Here is a 17,102-nt window from a genome sequence, read left to right on the forward strand (position 1 = left end):
CCGAGATCGAGTTGATTCGAACTACATATATATATTACAAATAAGCAAACTCATGTTTCCCATTGCTTGAAGCAATCACTCGGAATTTTCGGATCAAACGAAGCCACGCCAGAACAAAACGAACAACTGTTTTCATCAATGCTTTGCATTTTCGCTAGTACTAACAATGTGTTGCAATACATACTAAGTCAATTATAACAGTGAGAGTGTGTGTATCTGTGTGTGTGTGTTCCACGTTTCCTCCATTTGAAGCTACTTCCTCCGGAGACGGGTGGAAGCACTCCTCCTTCTACGGCGTGACGACAGCTTTCCTCATTATTTGGCACTCAATGGTAAATATCAGTAATATCGGTTGCGTTGGGCAGTGGTCCAATGACTTAGGTGGCTATTTTGGCATCCTCATGACAAGGTCCGGTCAAGCTTTAGTGTTGGTAGTTGTGTTCGTCCCACAGTTCTGGTTTGTAGGAGCCGTCGTCTTCAGGGCCATGGGATGCGGCAGCGTGGGCACTTGCCAGAGCGTTCAGGTGGTAGGCCTTGGCATGCTGGACCTCTGGGGTTTCGACTGGGACTCCACCGTGGATCACTGGAATATGCTGAGGTCCTTGCCAAGGTCCGTAGTTGTGGTGATCCTGATGGGCTGAATTCTGGTGATACTCGTGGGATGGAGCGTAGCCCTTGGCATGAGCGGCAGCGTGGAAGGCCTTGGCGTGCTGCACTTCTGGGGTCTCAACTGGGACACCATTGTGGATCACCGGGATGTGGATGGGTCCGTGCCACTTTTCAACTGGGACTTCCTGGTGATGATCCCAATGGCCACTGTGGACAGCAGGGGAAGCACTTGCGTAGTTTCCATTCTGAACAGCAGCATAAGCGGCGAAGTGGGAGTGCTTGGCAGCGGCGACTTCCGGGGTGTCAGCTGGGACGTGGTTCCAATGGGCAGCGTAGATCGAGCGTTTGTGTAGTCTAGCCTTAGCTTCGGCATGAGCAGCAAAGTGAGCAGCCTTGGCAGCCTGAACTTCTGGGGTATCTAGAGGAGCGCCATTGTGGCCCAGGACAACAGAATGCGAGTGAGCCCATGGGCTAGCGTAGTGAGAGTACACTGGAGCAACGGCAACGACTGGTGCGGGACCCTTGGGAAGGTTAGTTGCAGCTACCTGGAAACCATGGATCGGATCAGCGGTGTACTTGACAGTCTGCACATGACCATCACCATCGACGTAGGAATAGCCTCCATGGGTCACACCGTGGGCGTCTTTAGTTTCATGCTTCTGTGAATTCGGGTCAGCATAGCCATACGAGTATCCTCCAACGCCATCATGAGCCTGGTACTGGGCAGACACGGCATGACCCAGATACGAACCCGAAGCTGTCGAAGCCAGCAGCAACACCGATCCTAACACCTGAATGACGAAACAAATTACCACTAATTAACACACTGATTTTTTGCACAAAATTTACACCACATTTGCAGTCCTTCAATTGATGTTCATGAAATCAAACACCGCTCTACTTACAAAGGCTCTCATGATGCAATTGCTGCTATTATCGATTTTCTCGTCGTACACAACCGTTACAAAACTTGAACAAGAAAATGAAAAAAATAAAACACGATACACCACTATTGAGTGCGCAAATTGATTTCCCGAAACCTCGCTAGCTGCTGCTAGGACTGTTTACGAACTGTGCCTTCCCTAGAAGGAAGATTGTGGTTTTATACCAGCCAAACGGAGCCAAATGAAGCCATCCGCGCGCCATGTGCTGCGCCTCTCGCCGTCCATTTCCACCGCCCAAACGATCAAGTTTCCACCCGGTGCTCGTTCATGTTGGTGGCAAGGTGTATGGTCGACGGCTTTTTGCACTAACTACCACCCTCTCTCTCTCGCTATCGGTTGCTCTCACTTTCATTCTCTCTGGCAAGAGAAGATCGAGATCGGCCACGTGCTTTTGAAGTGATTCTCTCGCATGGTCTCGCTCCAGACGAAATGGCATGCTACCTGTTTGAGCGCCGTGGGCGTAGGCAGCAGCGGTGCCAGTATTCATGATTTGCTGTTCTCTTGCCAATTGACACATTTCTAGATTTCTAAATTATTTTCCAGTTTTTTTTTTGTCAAACGTTCCCTTAAAAGTTATGAAATGAGCCAATTAAAAAAACTTGAAATGTTCCATTATTGTAAAAGATTAAATGTTCCATTGAAATCGCCGAAGTTTGTGGAACATTTCCGCTCATTGATTGGAGCATTTGATCTTTTTTAAGGAACATTTAATCTTTTCACTAAATATTTTTCTTTTCTTTTAGAAGCTTATTTTTAGACGCATACCCGTCGCTCCGCCCCTCAAAAAAAAAGCACGAGCAGGTCAGTGAATCCTCGCTTGGAGAAAAGATTTCTAATTTTATTTATTAGTGCATTTCATATTTTATATTGAACATTTCAGTAATTGTTAGGGAAAATATTATTATTAATTCAACTTCAATATTCGCATCTACCTGTATTTTTTTTATGGTTATCCAATCCAGATCAAATAGATAAACCACGACTGGGACAATGTCCGTTGCTGCATAACATGTCAAAGTAGGCTCAGTTGACTGGTATTTTTTCCTCAATCATCGTCTCAGTGAATGATCTGTCAAATTGCAATAAAACACAACAATGTCCCATCATTACGCAGATAATTATCAAAACATTTTGACTCGAGAATTATCGTAAAAATTAAGGTATCCTTTATTTTGTCCATTGATTATCTGTACCACCATGTCTGATTATCTTGCTGCAAGTTTCGCAGAAGCGGGCGTCGATGAATACAGCATATCATGCGCTTCACGGATACTTTTTCCTTGGTCTATCCAGCTAACCTTGCAATCATCTATCGGAAGCATAAGTCAACTCTTTTCAAATGGATTTCCACGTATCAATATCAAATATCGGATCTTTTTTCCGAAAGGAATACGAACGCGACGTGAAAAATTTGATGCAGATGAGCGGACCTGGCTGGTTGAATTGTATCGCTGCAAACCGACTCTTTATCTGGACGAAGCAAAGCGGTTGTTTGAATACACGTTCCGGATCGCCATTTCATCAATTTGTCGAATCCTTCGCCAGGAAGGGCTTAGCTGGAAAGCATTCGAGAGACGAACTATTCAAATACGTAACGAAGAAGTCGTCCGGTTTGCCTCAGAAATGAGTGTAATCAAATGGGATTATCAAAATTTAATCTTCCTGGATGAAGCCAGCTTTGATAATAGGTCAATGCTTAGATCTAGAGGATACGGAGTAAGAGGTGAAAGTTTGATTTGTAGGGATGAGTTTGTCAGAAAACCCAGAATGTCCCTGTTATGCTTCATTGGACAAGAAAGATTAACTGAAGCATTCTCGACAGAAGGAACTTTTTACAGAGTAAAATTTTCTTTGGAATCTGGAACAGTTCAGTGCTACCCTGGGTTCGATTCTGTTTGGATTCTTGATGGTGCTAGAATTCATTGCGACGCTGCGATAATTTCCTATCTCCGGTCATTGGGCATTTATGCCATATTCCTGCCATCCTTGTGCCCTTTTTTTCAATCCGATAGAATTTGTATTTGGGATGATCAAACGAAAACTGAAGAGGAAGTATCAAGAGAACCACAATAACAATATTGAACTAGCAGTGACGGAAGTATTAACAGACTTCTCGAAGTATTCTATGAATAATTTATTCAAAACCCAACTGTTGGATTGGAATGTGACAAGATTGCTCTTAGTTTTGAAGACAATAGGTTTAAAAATAATTAATAATTAATAAACATAAAATATTAGTCTCTTTGGTCCACGTCGATGCTACTGACATTTCCAGCCAGAGAAGCTTCAAAATCCGACTCGTTGAATGTGATTGCTTCTTCCGCTGCTGAGAGAATTGATTCGCCAAAGCGGTCTCGCGCTTCAAATGCCTCAATGTTCTTTTTTAAAAGCCGCATTTGAGAAGTAAAGCATTTAACGGTTTTTTTTTCAAGATTGTTGAATGTTTCTCTTATGAAGATGATTTCATCGTGGTACCCTGCATTGACGTTGTGAGCCACGGTAAAGTTATGACGAATTTGTCTCAATCGCGGCAGCTCTTTGGCTGTGAAAAGCTTCACCAAGTGCGCTGGAGGTCCAGGCTTTCGTGGAGACAAGGGTCTGAAGCAAAAATGGCATTAGCCCACATCATCCATGCAACATCCACGGCTTGCCAATGCTCTCAGTGCCTTTGACGTAACTTTTACTATTATTATAGTCCATCTGATTTGGTAGTCTCAATGAAACACTCAAATCTAAATGTAGTCACTCATTAAAAATTAAAAATTGGCCTGCAGCAAACGATGACGAAATCTGGAGGCATTGATGTCAAAGTCAAATAGGTCAGAGGCTTCGTTGAATTGATGAATCATGGCGACAAAGGAACTGTTTGCAGCATAGTTGGTTGCATGTACTTCTTCATGTAGCAAGGCTCTCGGACGGAGTGTTCGGGCAGGAGCATACAGATTAATTTTGACCAGTAACTCAGGAACATCAAAGAGCAAGACTTTAGCAACGAAAACGACCTGCAATATGTTTCGTCGCTTAGCAAGAGTATCCTAATCCGACAGTGGTGGTAAATTCAGCGGGTCACTCCATGGTAGATAGCGCAGTGCGTATCTGACGAAATTGCGTTGAACAGCTTCGAATCGTCCACTCCATACTGCTTGGTAGGGATTCTAGACAACACACGCGAATTCCAGTAGTGAGCGTGCCAATGAACAGTAAAGGGCTTTAAAACACAGAGGATCACGAAATTCCTTAGATATCTTGAACATGAATCCAAGCTGACGATTTGCTTTGTCGATCGTGGTTGAAAAGTGGCGAGCTTTTCATCCAACATGCCACCGAGGTCTTTAACGTGATCGACACGTTGAACTGCAGTCCCAGCAACGTTATAATCAAACAAAACGGCAGTCATAGTTCGACGGAAACTAATTACGCAGCACTTTGAGACGCACAGGACCATAAAATTTCGTTCACACCAAACATTAAAGATTTCAAGAAGGTTTTGTAAACAGTCAGCATAGCCTCGAACGACTAGGTAAATCTTCAGGTCATCGGCAAAAAACAATTTATCTCCACGTAGTAGAATAAGCGTTACATCGTTCACAAATAAAGAGAAGAGCAGTGGTCCCAAAGTGCTACCCTGTGGAACTCCTGATCTGTTCGAGAAACAGTCCAATGCATACAGTAACTTCATGTTGCACGAGGTACAATCTAAGCCAGCTGCAGAAGGAAACAGAACATCCAATTTTTTCAAGCTTTGATAGCATGTGCACGTCGTGCACAACTCTATCAAACGCAGCTTTAAGATCAGTGTAGATGGCATCCACTTGAAGTTTCTTGCATACATTTTCCATACAGAACAACGTAAAGCTGACGAGATTAGTTTCCACGAAGCGGCCAGGTAAGAAACCATGTTGACATGTACTTATGTAATGCTTACAGGAAGCAAACAATCTCTCATTTATCAGCGACTCAATTAACTTAGATTCAACCCCAAGCGAGGTAATCCCACGGTAGTTTTCCACATTGCGTTTGTCTCCTTTCTTGAAAACAGGGAACATAGTAGAGCGTTTCCATAGTGCGGGAAATTTCGGTTGACGAAGTGACAGGTTGAAGAGCAAGGACAACGGAGCAGCTAAGATATCGGAGCATTTTTTTTAGGACAGCAGATGGAATAACACTCGGACCTGGTGAAAATGATGATTTGGTTTTACTCATCACAGAGAGAACCATTTGTACATCTACGGCAAAAACATCCATGTTTACGACGTCGGTTGGCACATCACGGACGGCTCGCTCAATATCTGCTTGCGATGGGGAGTCATTCGAGAAGACGTTTAAGAAGTACCTAGCAAATAGGCTGCATTTGTCCTCAGTTGTCAATGCTACGTCATTGCCGAGAAAATTTTTTGACGGCAGCCCAGTTTCCTTCCTCTTCGTATTCACAAACGACCAGAATCCCTTCGCGTGGTATTGTAGATTATGTTGAGTACAAATACATACCTCTTATGAAGAAGCTTGTTGTAGTGGCGATAATCATTGCTGGCAATTGAAAAATTTCATTTGGTAAGGGTACATCGTCGATGAGTGAGAGCGCGGAGAGCTCTAGATCGAGATTTTTTAAGACAGATGGGCAGGAACTCACGGTCTCCCAGTGTTGGTGAGTTCTTTGCCGTTAATTTTCACGAAAAGTTCACTATTTTGCCATACAGAAATTCAAAACAAAAATTTTTATCTGCGGATTTGCACTGTTTTTGACCTGTTTCGTACGACCGGAAGTTATATGCCAAACTGATTTCCTAAGCAATTAATCAATCTTTGATGTGAATTTTGCTAATAAACACGAGGAGCATTTCTTATAGCAAACTTGCCATAACAAAATGGGCATGGTTCATTTAAGTAAACAAACTAACACTTCTTCCGACTGTGGCACCTCTCTTACTCGCCTGGGCTCTAGATCACACTCGTTTCAGGTTCCGGAGAGTAACGTTAGACCAAGGTGGTTTTCTTGGAGGTAGGCATTTTGGTACTGAAGTACAAATAACAGTCGCGCAAAAGGCTATTATAACGAGCGACTGTTGTATCGATATCAAGGTCATTCAACACGTTCCAGTTGATCCGGGACAAGGAAAGCATCAGCAAACGGAAATATGTCTTCCCAAAATTGGGACGAGCTAATAGTCCAACAGATTTGTTGGCTGCCGTTAAATAATGCGAAACGACTGAAATCTTCTTCATCCGGTTGCATTTTTGTGCACCATGACGGCTGGGCAACACCATTTCCATCGTAGACGAAGACTATCTCGCGTTTGAGAAACTGTTGGGGCAACAACCTAGAGTTTTTCGCAAACTCCACGGGAGAGTCTCCTGAAACTCCCCATTTTTTTCGTCATTTATTTATTTATTTGAGAGGGAAAAGCCCACTTCAGAAGGACCAAACTTGCCCCTTCTCAAGTGGGCGGAAAACCTCTTCTTTTCGTATCAACAGGTAACATAAAATCCTACAGATACATATATACTTAAACTTAATCAGGAAACATTTATCTTTACTTAATCAGGATGACAAAACATTATAACATAAATACTTAAGGCTAGCACGGGAAGCATTGAAGGCAAAAAAGTTATAACATTTATTGAAAATTTTACACATGCTAGTAATTGGTTCGTTTGCACCATAGTTTGTGCGAGAAGTCGGGATCGTGAAGAAAGAGTGGGTTCGCAAATTGACTCGTCTTATATGAATGTTAAGCTGTTGCAAAAGTGGACAACAGTCAATGCCCGAACGCAGGAGATCAGCGATGAAGACAGCCTTAGTGACGTCACGGCGAGCACTGAAAAGTTGTAGGCTCAGCAAGTTACAACAACTTTCATAATTAGGAAGGTTTGCATGGTCTCTCCTCCAGGGTAGCCAACGAAGAGCATAGCGAACAAATCTCCTCTGAATAGGCTCAAGTCGATTCGTGGCATTGTTGTAAAACGGCGCCCAAACTACTGAACAGTATTCCCGTGTCGAACGGACTAGTGAACAATAAAGCGTTCTCAAGCACGAAGTGTCTCTGAAATCTTTAGCAAAGCGAAAAATAAAGCCAAGCTGAGAAGATGCTTTACTGGCGACATATGACACATGCTCCTTGAAGGTTAGTTGACAATCTAACATGACTCCTAAGTCTTTGACTGTAGTCTCCCGATTCAGTGTCTGACCATGAAGGCTGTACGTAAAGCAGGTGGGTGATTTTTTTTCTGCAGAAAGTGATGATGGAACATTTGGAAGCATTCAATACCATCCTATTCTTGTGACACCAAGTAGCAAACACGTCCAGCTGTTGTTGAAGGAAAACTGAATCACTACGATCCTTTACGACAAAATACAGTTTAAAATCATCCGCATAAGATAGCTTCGGACACCTGATTGAATAGTGAATGTCATTCAAATACAGCAGAAATACGAACGGCCCAATATGACTACCTTGGGGTACACCAGAAGAAACCGGAAACGACTGAGAATTTTTTTTTTATTTTCACTGACATTTGACGACCGGTGAGGTAAGAACGAAGCCAATTAAGAAGGGGACCATGGAAGCCTAATCGCTCTAATTTGGCAACAGCAATCTTGTGGTTCATTTTATCAAACGCAGCAGAGAGATCCATGTAGATAGCATCAACTTGTTCGCCTTTTTCAAGCTCGCGAATTATAAAAGATGTGTATTGCACGATATTTGATGCAGTGAATCTCTTCTGCATAAATCCATGTTGTTCGGAGGCAACGTAACTGGAGCAAGTGTGTTTAAAATAATCCAAAACTATCAGCTCAAAAAGTTTTGAAACTGCGCACAGAGCCGCAATGCCTCGATAGTTGATTACTGACTGTTTATCGCCTTTCTTGAAGACAGGAAAAACAAAAGAATTCTTCCAGCCATCAGGGAAGATTCCAGAATGCAACGAGAGGTTGAATATAAATTCTAGTGGTACGCATTTAGCTGCATTTCTTCCTGAATTCTGACCCTTAAACAAGCCACTAGGCAGCATAGATTGGGCGTAGCCACGATTTTCACCGGTTAAATTCAACTCATAATCTACAATCACGGCCTGGTCATCATCACAATCAGAGATCAAGCGTTCTTCTCCTCCTTGGCCATCTTCGGGATATTCCATCTCGTCATCGGGGTTGGAAAGAAGCGACAGATTTTCAGTTTCCGGATTTTCCGAAACTTCCAAGCGACGCCGTTTTGTGTTTTTCTCCATACTCTTGCAACTGTGCAATTGAGGAAATCGTTTGATTAATTATTCCACAACTGATATTTGAAAATACCCATCTATCGATGAATGTACACTGGTACAATAAACTTTTCCCCAGACTATTTATTCCGGAACGAAGCCGATAGGAAAACAGTGGAACAAAACAATTGAATACAATCTGACAAGCGCGTAAGTGGAAAACAATCAAAACAAATAAAGAAAAACGATCAAAGCATGCACGTTGTGGGTGAGGTGAGGGATACTGACTGAGAAAATAATTTCAGCACAGGAGTCTACTAAGGTGCAAAATGAGCAATATGTAGGTATATCCGATGTTCTAGGCTCTCCAAATCGTCGTGCAGCTCAGATCATTTAGTATACTAGATCAATCCCTACTAAGGGAATGTCCGTAGTAGTGAAACGTGTTCAAACAGATTCATAGAGTCAATGCCTCTCCCTTACGATCGATTTTCATGTTCCTGATTCTCCAAGTAGTCTACATTCATATGAAGCTTATTTGTAATAACTGAGTGAGCGTTTTGTAAAAAAATAATCAGTTTTTTACTTTCAAGCTAATTTGACACCTTGTAATTGCTATTGATATGGAAAATGCATTATTTTGCATGCTCTTATCAATCCAACTGATTTTATTTCTGAGCCAAAACGGCACTCTCTCTCTCTGATTTAAATCGTTACCATTGAGTTACCATCGCGTTCAGTCGGGTTCGACCTCAGCTCCGAAAAATGTTCGGCGTCCGTCAGTTTCTCCTCTGTTTCTGCTGCTTCTACAGAGCTGAAAACTCTGAAATTTATGAGAACAATTCATTGTCAAGCTAAGAAATTGGTTTCATCATTTCCAAGTTTTGAAATAGTTTTCAATTTACATAAACTTGCTAGCCATCAAAAAGTTCCAAAACATTTTATTGATTAAATATAACTGATGAGTCATTTGATTTAAATAGCATTTATTAAATTTACATATTCATTTTGATTTACGGTTTAGGAGACTTCGCAGTCAATTTAATTGTTTATGAGAAAGTTTGAGCATACTGAGAGGTAAGCACATATCATCGTGTTGTGTGTGTTGTTGTGTATCAGAGAACGCTTGCGCAAACAGACTAGGTTGGGAAACGGATTCGAAACGCAAATGTCATTAACCAAATACATCAAGAATAAGCAACTGTATTGTAGGCAATACTGTTTTCTGCAGTTTGACATAGTAGCCATGATATTTGTGCTCTATTCTTCTCATCAGAAACACCAATGTTGCCTGATGAACAGTTGATTGAGCATAATCATAAGACATCAGTGACTTGAATCATTAATAACCTTTGTTCCTTACATTTGATCGAAATCTGGTCTTCAACAAAGTTGAAGCTGAGAAAATTTTCAACAAGCTCAGCTATCATTTTCTAAAGTAGAGTGAACTGGTGAATTTTGAGATAGATGTGAACCGAAATGATGGTTTCTCCATAGTAATTCCCATATAAACTTCTAATGGTTTGTGCCAAGTCAGTTTCTCTCTAAATGAGTTCAAATTTTATGAGGCTAATCAGAGCCAAATTGGGAACCGTTTGAGCACTGTGGAGCAAAAATTTCAAATTTTGCATCAGTCTAATTGGTGGGCCCAAATTAGTGGCATTTACGCCGACAATACACCCATTTCCCCTATATGAAATTGAATTTTGTTTGATTATTTCGGAGCATTCCATTCCATATAATCTGTTCCAGATTTTCATAAAAATGACCTGGCAACGCTGAGTAGGCAATGAAAAATGCACCGCCGCTGCCGCGTGCTTGCAAAGAGAGTGATGAGAGCTAAAGAGAGATTTTTTTCTCAGCCGGACGGACCAATCGAGGAATGGTCAGCAAAGAGTAAGAAAGAGAGAGAGAGCGACTGGCCTTTGGTTGGTGTTGGGTTGGGACAAGCGATTCAATGACCGATCGCGGCGCTCTTGCGACTGCAGCTTGGTTACGTTGTTAATACAAGCCTTATCGACTGCCGGGTCCGGTGGCAATCATCAATCCATCCGACGACGGTCGTAGGGAGGTAGAATTTTCCAGAATGTAGGCACAAGAGAAAGGCCCACCCAAGGATCACTTCATACGGCAGTCAGCAGCAAGGCAGGGTTTCTCTGATACCGATCGTTGAACGTTCTAATTTTATTGTTCCATTACCCGTGGCGAACCGCCGCGTCACGTCAGTCGGGGTTGGGTTCTAAATGGATTGCGCACTGTGCGCTGAACTTTCGATTTTTTTTTTTATTGCTTCTATTTTTCGTTGTTACTGTTTATGAGCGGGCAACATGTGCCGGCGGTCGGTGGCTTAATCCATAATAGGGGGTTTATTGGACCTTAATGGGTGCATTTTTTTTAAATCGCTGATAGATGTTTTGCAAATTTAGATCGTTTTAAATGGAATTTATTTAGATTAGTAAAGTTCTATACCAAGCAACGCACATGCTTTAAAGCAGTTTATATAACCTTTGTGGGACTGTTTTTGTTTGTCTAGTAGTGTCTACTCAACATAATTAAATGAATTGGTGTTACTTTGTATTCGCCTTCTTCTTGCTTCATTATAGAGACTTTCAGTGCTGAGCTGGTTCGTATCTTAAATTTATATTATAAAGTATCAAATCTACAAGCAGGAATTGCTTGTCGATTCTGATTTTTGACCGTGTATTTTTATTTATGTGTTTTGAATTAGGATTTTTATTCATTTCATGTGAATATCTTACTTATTTAAAGACAATAAAACAAAAAATGAGGCAAAAATGGTCAATTCCGCATGTATGGAAGATAAATAAGATAATTTATGAATGATAAAGGATGTCCCTTACCAAATTGCATCACGGAAAAAACGCTTTAGAAAATTACCCATTGGGTATTTTCTCTTGAAAATTTGGGTGGAAGTAGTTTAGAGTGTATTGTTTACACTGTATTTTTATCGCTGTCAGTTTTTTAAAGGTTGGAAAAAATGGCGTCGAAAAGCTACGTCGCGAATTGATTTGGCGCAAGCACATGGAAAATCCTCAAATCTCTCATCGGTACATCGGAAAATAACTCGGAATCGTGCAGTCAACGGTGAGTCGTGTGATTAAACGTTACTACGAAACTCTGAGCATCGAACGGAAGGAGAAATGCGGTCAGAATGGATGTTCTATTAGTGATCAGGATCACAAGCGTGTCGTGAAAGCGTTTAAGCGGAATCCCAATGCTTCGGTCAGGGATGTGGCCAAAAAGTCGAATATGTCCAAGTCTTTCGTTCAGAGAGCCAAGGACCGGGAGGGATTGCATACGTACAAAGTGCAGAAGGCTCCAAATCGTGATGAACGGTAAAATACGGTGGGAAAGTCACGGGCCCGGAAACTGTACACCCAGATGCTGACGAAGTCTCATTGTCTCATCATGGATGATGAGACTTACGTCAAGGCGGACTTCCGGCAGCTTCCGGAGCTACTGTTCTTCACCACTCAGCACAAGTTTGATGTTCCGGAGGAAGTAAGGAAGCAGAAACTTTCAAAGTTTGCAAAGAAATACATGATTTGGCAAGCGATCTGCTCATGTGGCACACGGAGTGCGCCGTTCGTCACTACCGGGACTGTAAACGGGGAGATCTATCTCAAGGAGTGTCTACAGAAGCGTCTGCTTCCTTTGTTGAAGCAACACGAGGGCCCAACGATCTTCTGGCCGGATCTAGCTTCGTGCCACTATTCAAATGTTGTCCTGGAGTGGTACGAAGCCAACGGGGTCACTTTCGTACTCAAGGACCCCCCCTATGCATCGGAACTAAGGTCCATCGAAAAATACAGGGCTATTATGAAGCAGGCACTACGGGAGCATTCTAAGGGGGTCAAATCTGAGGAAGACATGAAGAAAAAGTGGGTTTTCGTACAGAAGAAGCTGCAGTCAGATGTTGTATAGAACCTAATGAGTGGAGTTAAGCGTACACACCAAATTTTGAAATCCTGTTCCAGCAAAATGAATTGCTGAATCGCATCCAGCAAAACTAACTTAAACTGAAAAATCAGTAAAATGAAATATTTTGCTGAACGTTCCAGTAAACTGTATGAAACGTCAAAATCAGGCCAAAATCTATCCTTCGTACCTTGACGATTTATGATTATTTTTATGTTCAAAGTGTTCGACTCACAAAATATCATGGATATTATATAAAAAGAGCTTTTGTCATGAAGTAAGTATACTAAACTACCTTAGCAACCTGAATTAAGTTGAAAAACTTTCGTTTTTCTCTGAAATTTACAGTTTTCTTCATTCGCAAACCTTCTCCTTAATAAAGAAACAACAACAACAATAACTCACCCAGGATGGCCCATCATAGCTTCTTCAAGACATGATTTTTTAAAGAAGTGCAGTCACATTTAATAAATTACTATATACAACTACATAAAAGTGTAATAAAATATTTATTCCAATAATGCCTCTTTAAGAAAACAACAATCGAGATTTGCTGCTCTTCCAGCAAAATGATTGATGTTCCGTTTTGCTGGATAATCAGTAAAGTGCTGTCAATTTGACATTGGCCTAAATTGCTGGTCGTCCAGCAATAATATTTTGCTGGATAGATTGCTGAACTTACAGCTCGGAAAAATCCAGCAAAATATTGCTGGTTTCCAGCGATAAAAAATGAGTGTGTAAGGTGCGAGCGTATGGTTGTGGTATTGAAGTTGAATGAAATAAATATGCCAAAAGCTTACTAATGGTAATTTTCTACAGCGTTTTTTCCTTGATGCAATTTGATGTGGGACACCCTTTATGTGGGTCTGTGTTTTAATTTTCATGGAATACCTTTTGAGTTATGGCAGATTAAAGGACAGGGAGCAGTAGGAAGATGCCTGGCTTCTTTAGATTGAAGTAGGTAGGCTACAAAACGGTGAGTTGACAACCTGGAAGGAGCGGAATACCTAGCCCTGGTCCTCACAAGTTCCTACTTCATGCCTCCCCGAGTCATATGATAACAAAAGACTACCAGCTGAAACATGGACACAGCTGGGTTGCGTAGCCTGGGCAATGTTGCCAGTCCGGCAATAGCAAAGTGAAGAGGTGCGACACGAACACTGGCGCGGTAGCCATAGTACGGTGATAGAGGAAATGCTTCACCAAACCCGAGCGTCTGTTCACCATGGAGGTGTGGCTCAAAACGGCGTCTGTTCTCCATGTTAGGAGCGGCTGATCACCGTCCTAGTGCCAGCGTGGGACTCTAAACAGGGCTGTGCACGATGGTCCCCCGGCGAGACAGGGGTTGGGGCAGGCACAACAAGCCGCCCTGGAAAAAAACAAAGCTGCAAATACCGAAGAAAGAAATACGGATCGGAACAATCGGCACAGACCTACGCGACGAAAAATACGATTGAAACTCGTAACATGGAACTGCAAATCGCTCGGCTTCCCGAGCTGCGATAGGTTAATCTATGAAGTAGAAGGTGACTTGCGGACCCTTCGCAGACTACGAGGTTGGCGAATGGCCATGGATCGAGTAGAGTGGAGACGACTTCTTCGGACAGCAGAGGACAACAAGGCCTTAGTCTGATTGGTAAGGTAAGGTAAGGTACCGCTGCAAAAATGTCGTGATTTGGGTTTGATGTGTTTTTTTTTTGCGTATTTAAGCGGTGTTTTAAAGTGATTACTATGGCACTTGAGTTGATGTTTTGAACAAAATATCACATTTTTTTACTTAAAATCTCGAAATTTTCCGATGCAGTCTGAAAAAATCTGGATATTTAATTTAGAAAAATGATCAGCCAAAATCTTTATTTACTCCCAATTAGAAAAATCTATGAATGTCTTCTTCAATTTCCAAACATGTCTTTACATAATTTCAAATGTCTTCAAGAAAAGACATGTTTTCAAATCTGGCATCCCTGTTTGCTAACGTCAACAGTTGTGATGCCAGCTTTCTCTGAAGTCAATTACGCTATTCAAAGATTTCAAATGTAGTGCCTCAAATATTTTTCCAAAATGGCACGTTGATCAGGATGTTTTGAAAACAGATTTCAGTAAAGTAAATATCTAAGTAAAATAACAGATTTCAGTAAAGTAATATAAATCTGATTTTGGTTACATTATTTATAGTTGACATGACAAATATGTCGTCTCTGATCATAAATCCTTTTTAAAATCATCGATGGTGATACAAAAATAGTTAAAAATGTGATGTTCGATCTTGTTTTCCGTACTGAGTACCAATGTACCGACGGCAGGGAGACAGCTCCCACACCTGGACCCTACCTATCGACCCACCAACTCATGAATAGAGGACCAACGGCTTTACTTCCCTTCCAAAGAAAGACGTGATCAGAGATTTTATGCCTCAGAAAAACCCAGCTGCGCCAACTGGGATTGAACCCAGGCCATTTGGGGTGAGAGGCAATCACGCTTACCCCTACACCACCGGTGCCGCTATTTAGTCAAACATGAATGCACCATTAGATGTAAATTGACTCTAATAATAAAAAAAAGGGGATTGATGGGATAGTCGCCCCGAGAAATGTCATCGACAACTTTTGTAATTTCTCTATTCAAAAAGCACATAGTTTGAGATTCTTTAAATCTTTTGCATTAACAGTCTTTTAATAAACAAGATAATTTACAGAGATTGCGTACACTGTGCGTAAAGGAAGAGTTACAAAATCGTTACAGAGTGTGTTTTCACATTTCTCCCATTCTCCTTTTCTTTCGTCATGAGGTTGTTGTTGTTGTTGCTCTTAATATTTTCCAGACTTGGATCTAAGTAGTCTTCGATCGATCTGACGTTTCTAGGCATTCGTTTGAAGCTACTCCCACTGGTGACTAAAGGCGTGGCCTACTTCGATCACGATGTTGACTCGAAGATTGTCACCCGTATGTTGTTATGGTGTGATGGCAGTGGGAGCACTCTTCCTTTGTTTTGACAATTCTACTTGGCACTCAATAGTTGAGCGGATTTGATGCACGTGGTGTTTGAAACGTTTTTTACAATAGTCGCGAAGCATCAGGCATGGACAGAGTGATGAAAATGTTGCATTTGGATAGTTCCTAAGGTTGTTTGGCATTCGTGGAAATGTGTCTTAATAGTGCTCGGCCTCGTACAAGTGTGGCTTGTAGGAGCCATCATCCTCATGTCCATGCCCTTGAGCAGCCCATTGAGCTGATCCGGAGTGCGCACCAGCGTTATGCAGTGCATTCAGGTGGAAGGCCTTGGCGTGCTGGACCTCTGGGGTTTCAACTGGGACACCGTTGTGGATCACTGGGATGTGCTGAGGTCCATGCCAGGCTCCGGCTTCGTGGTGGGCTGGGGCATGGACATAATCAGCGGGGGCATGGTGAGCATATCCGGAGGAAACCTTAGCGTAAGCGGCAGCGTGGAAAGCCTTGGCGTGCTGAACTTCTGGGGTTTCAACTGGGACACCCTTGTGGATCACCGGGATGTGGATGGGTCCGTGCCATTTCTGAGCTGGTGCATCATAGTGATCCCAATGGTGGCCAACTGGACCGGCACCTGCAGCGACGTGGGCGTGGGCAGCGAAATGAGCAGCCTTGGCAGCGGCGACTTCAGGGGTATCGGCAGGAATGTACGATCCGGAGCAGACCGCAGCCATGAGCAGCACTGATCCCAACACCTAAAGGATTGGGAAGAACAACAGAAAAGTACAACTTTCAATCAGTAACTGATTCACTAGATTTTCACTTGAGAGTCCTTATTGTCACTATCAAAACACTTAATCACTCGAAACTACTTACGAAAGCCTTCATTGTAAAATTTGGTTGACTTTGCAAAGCAAAAACAGACGCTTGCTGAAACTATTGAGTGCTGCAAACCTCCTGGTTGATCTGAATCGGACGAGGACTGTTCGCGGACTGTGCCTAACCGAGTGAATGAGAAGCAGCTTTATACACACCGCCCAGCGCACTGCGATTGGAAAGTCCCAAATGACGAGCTTAATTAATTTGCGGCCACCTAACCTAAATCTGTTTTATGACTTAACAGTGTCTTCGGATGAATTGTTTTTCTTACACCCTTGTAACATAGCATTATGTACATGTAAAACAATTTTCTTCTTTCATTCAATGTAAAAGTTTGATTTATTACATTTTCTGCATATGTTTCATAGAAGCAAGTATTTCTAGAATGCACATTTTTGTATAATTGCTTCACGAGACTATTTTCTAGACGCAATGCATTCGAGGAAACAATTGAAAAATAAGCTAACACAAAAATTACGAAATTATTTTTAAAAAACTTCCAGCAGCCAAATTTTAAAGTCTGTTCATGTCGCGAAGCATTGCAAATTTTGCACACTTAAATCATTCACATTGTTGCTAAAATTC

General features: G+C 42.0%; 2 protein-coding genes across 2 annotated transcripts; both read right to left on the reverse strand.

Moving 5' to 3' along the window:
* Positions 1-223: 223 nt before the first annotated feature.
* Positions 224-1,658, reverse strand: LOC135699944 (cuticle protein 18.7-like). Its single transcript, XM_065220271.1, has 2 exons — positions 1,515-1,658; positions 224-1,400 (listed from the first exon to the last, which is right to left on the reverse strand). Exons 1-2 carry the CDS (start codon positions 1,524-1,526, stop codon positions 423-425), a joined length of 990 nt encoding a protein of 329 aa, XP_065076343.1. The 5' UTR covers positions 1,527-1,658; the 3' UTR covers positions 224-422.
* A 14,109-nt stretch (positions 1,659-15,767) lies between these two features.
* Positions 15,768-16,614, reverse strand: LOC135699945 (cuticle protein 18.7-like). Its single transcript, XM_065220273.1, has 2 exons — positions 16,515-16,614; positions 15,768-16,393 (listed from the first exon to the last, which is right to left on the reverse strand). Exons 1-2 carry the CDS (start codon positions 16,524-16,526, stop codon positions 15,842-15,844), a joined length of 564 nt encoding a protein of 187 aa, XP_065076345.1. The 5' UTR covers positions 16,527-16,614; the 3' UTR covers positions 15,768-15,841.
* Positions 16,615-17,102: the final 488 nt, after the last annotated feature.

The sequence above is a fragment of the Ochlerotatus camptorhynchus genome, unplaced genomic scaffold, assembly GCF_037179485.1.
Source record: "Ochlerotatus camptorhynchus isolate MF236.1 unplaced genomic scaffold, CSIRO-AGI_Acam_v1.1 ptg000124l, whole genome shotgun sequence".
NCBI classification, from domain to species: Eukaryota; Metazoa; Arthropoda; class Insecta; order Diptera; family Culicidae; genus Ochlerotatus; species Ochlerotatus camptorhynchus.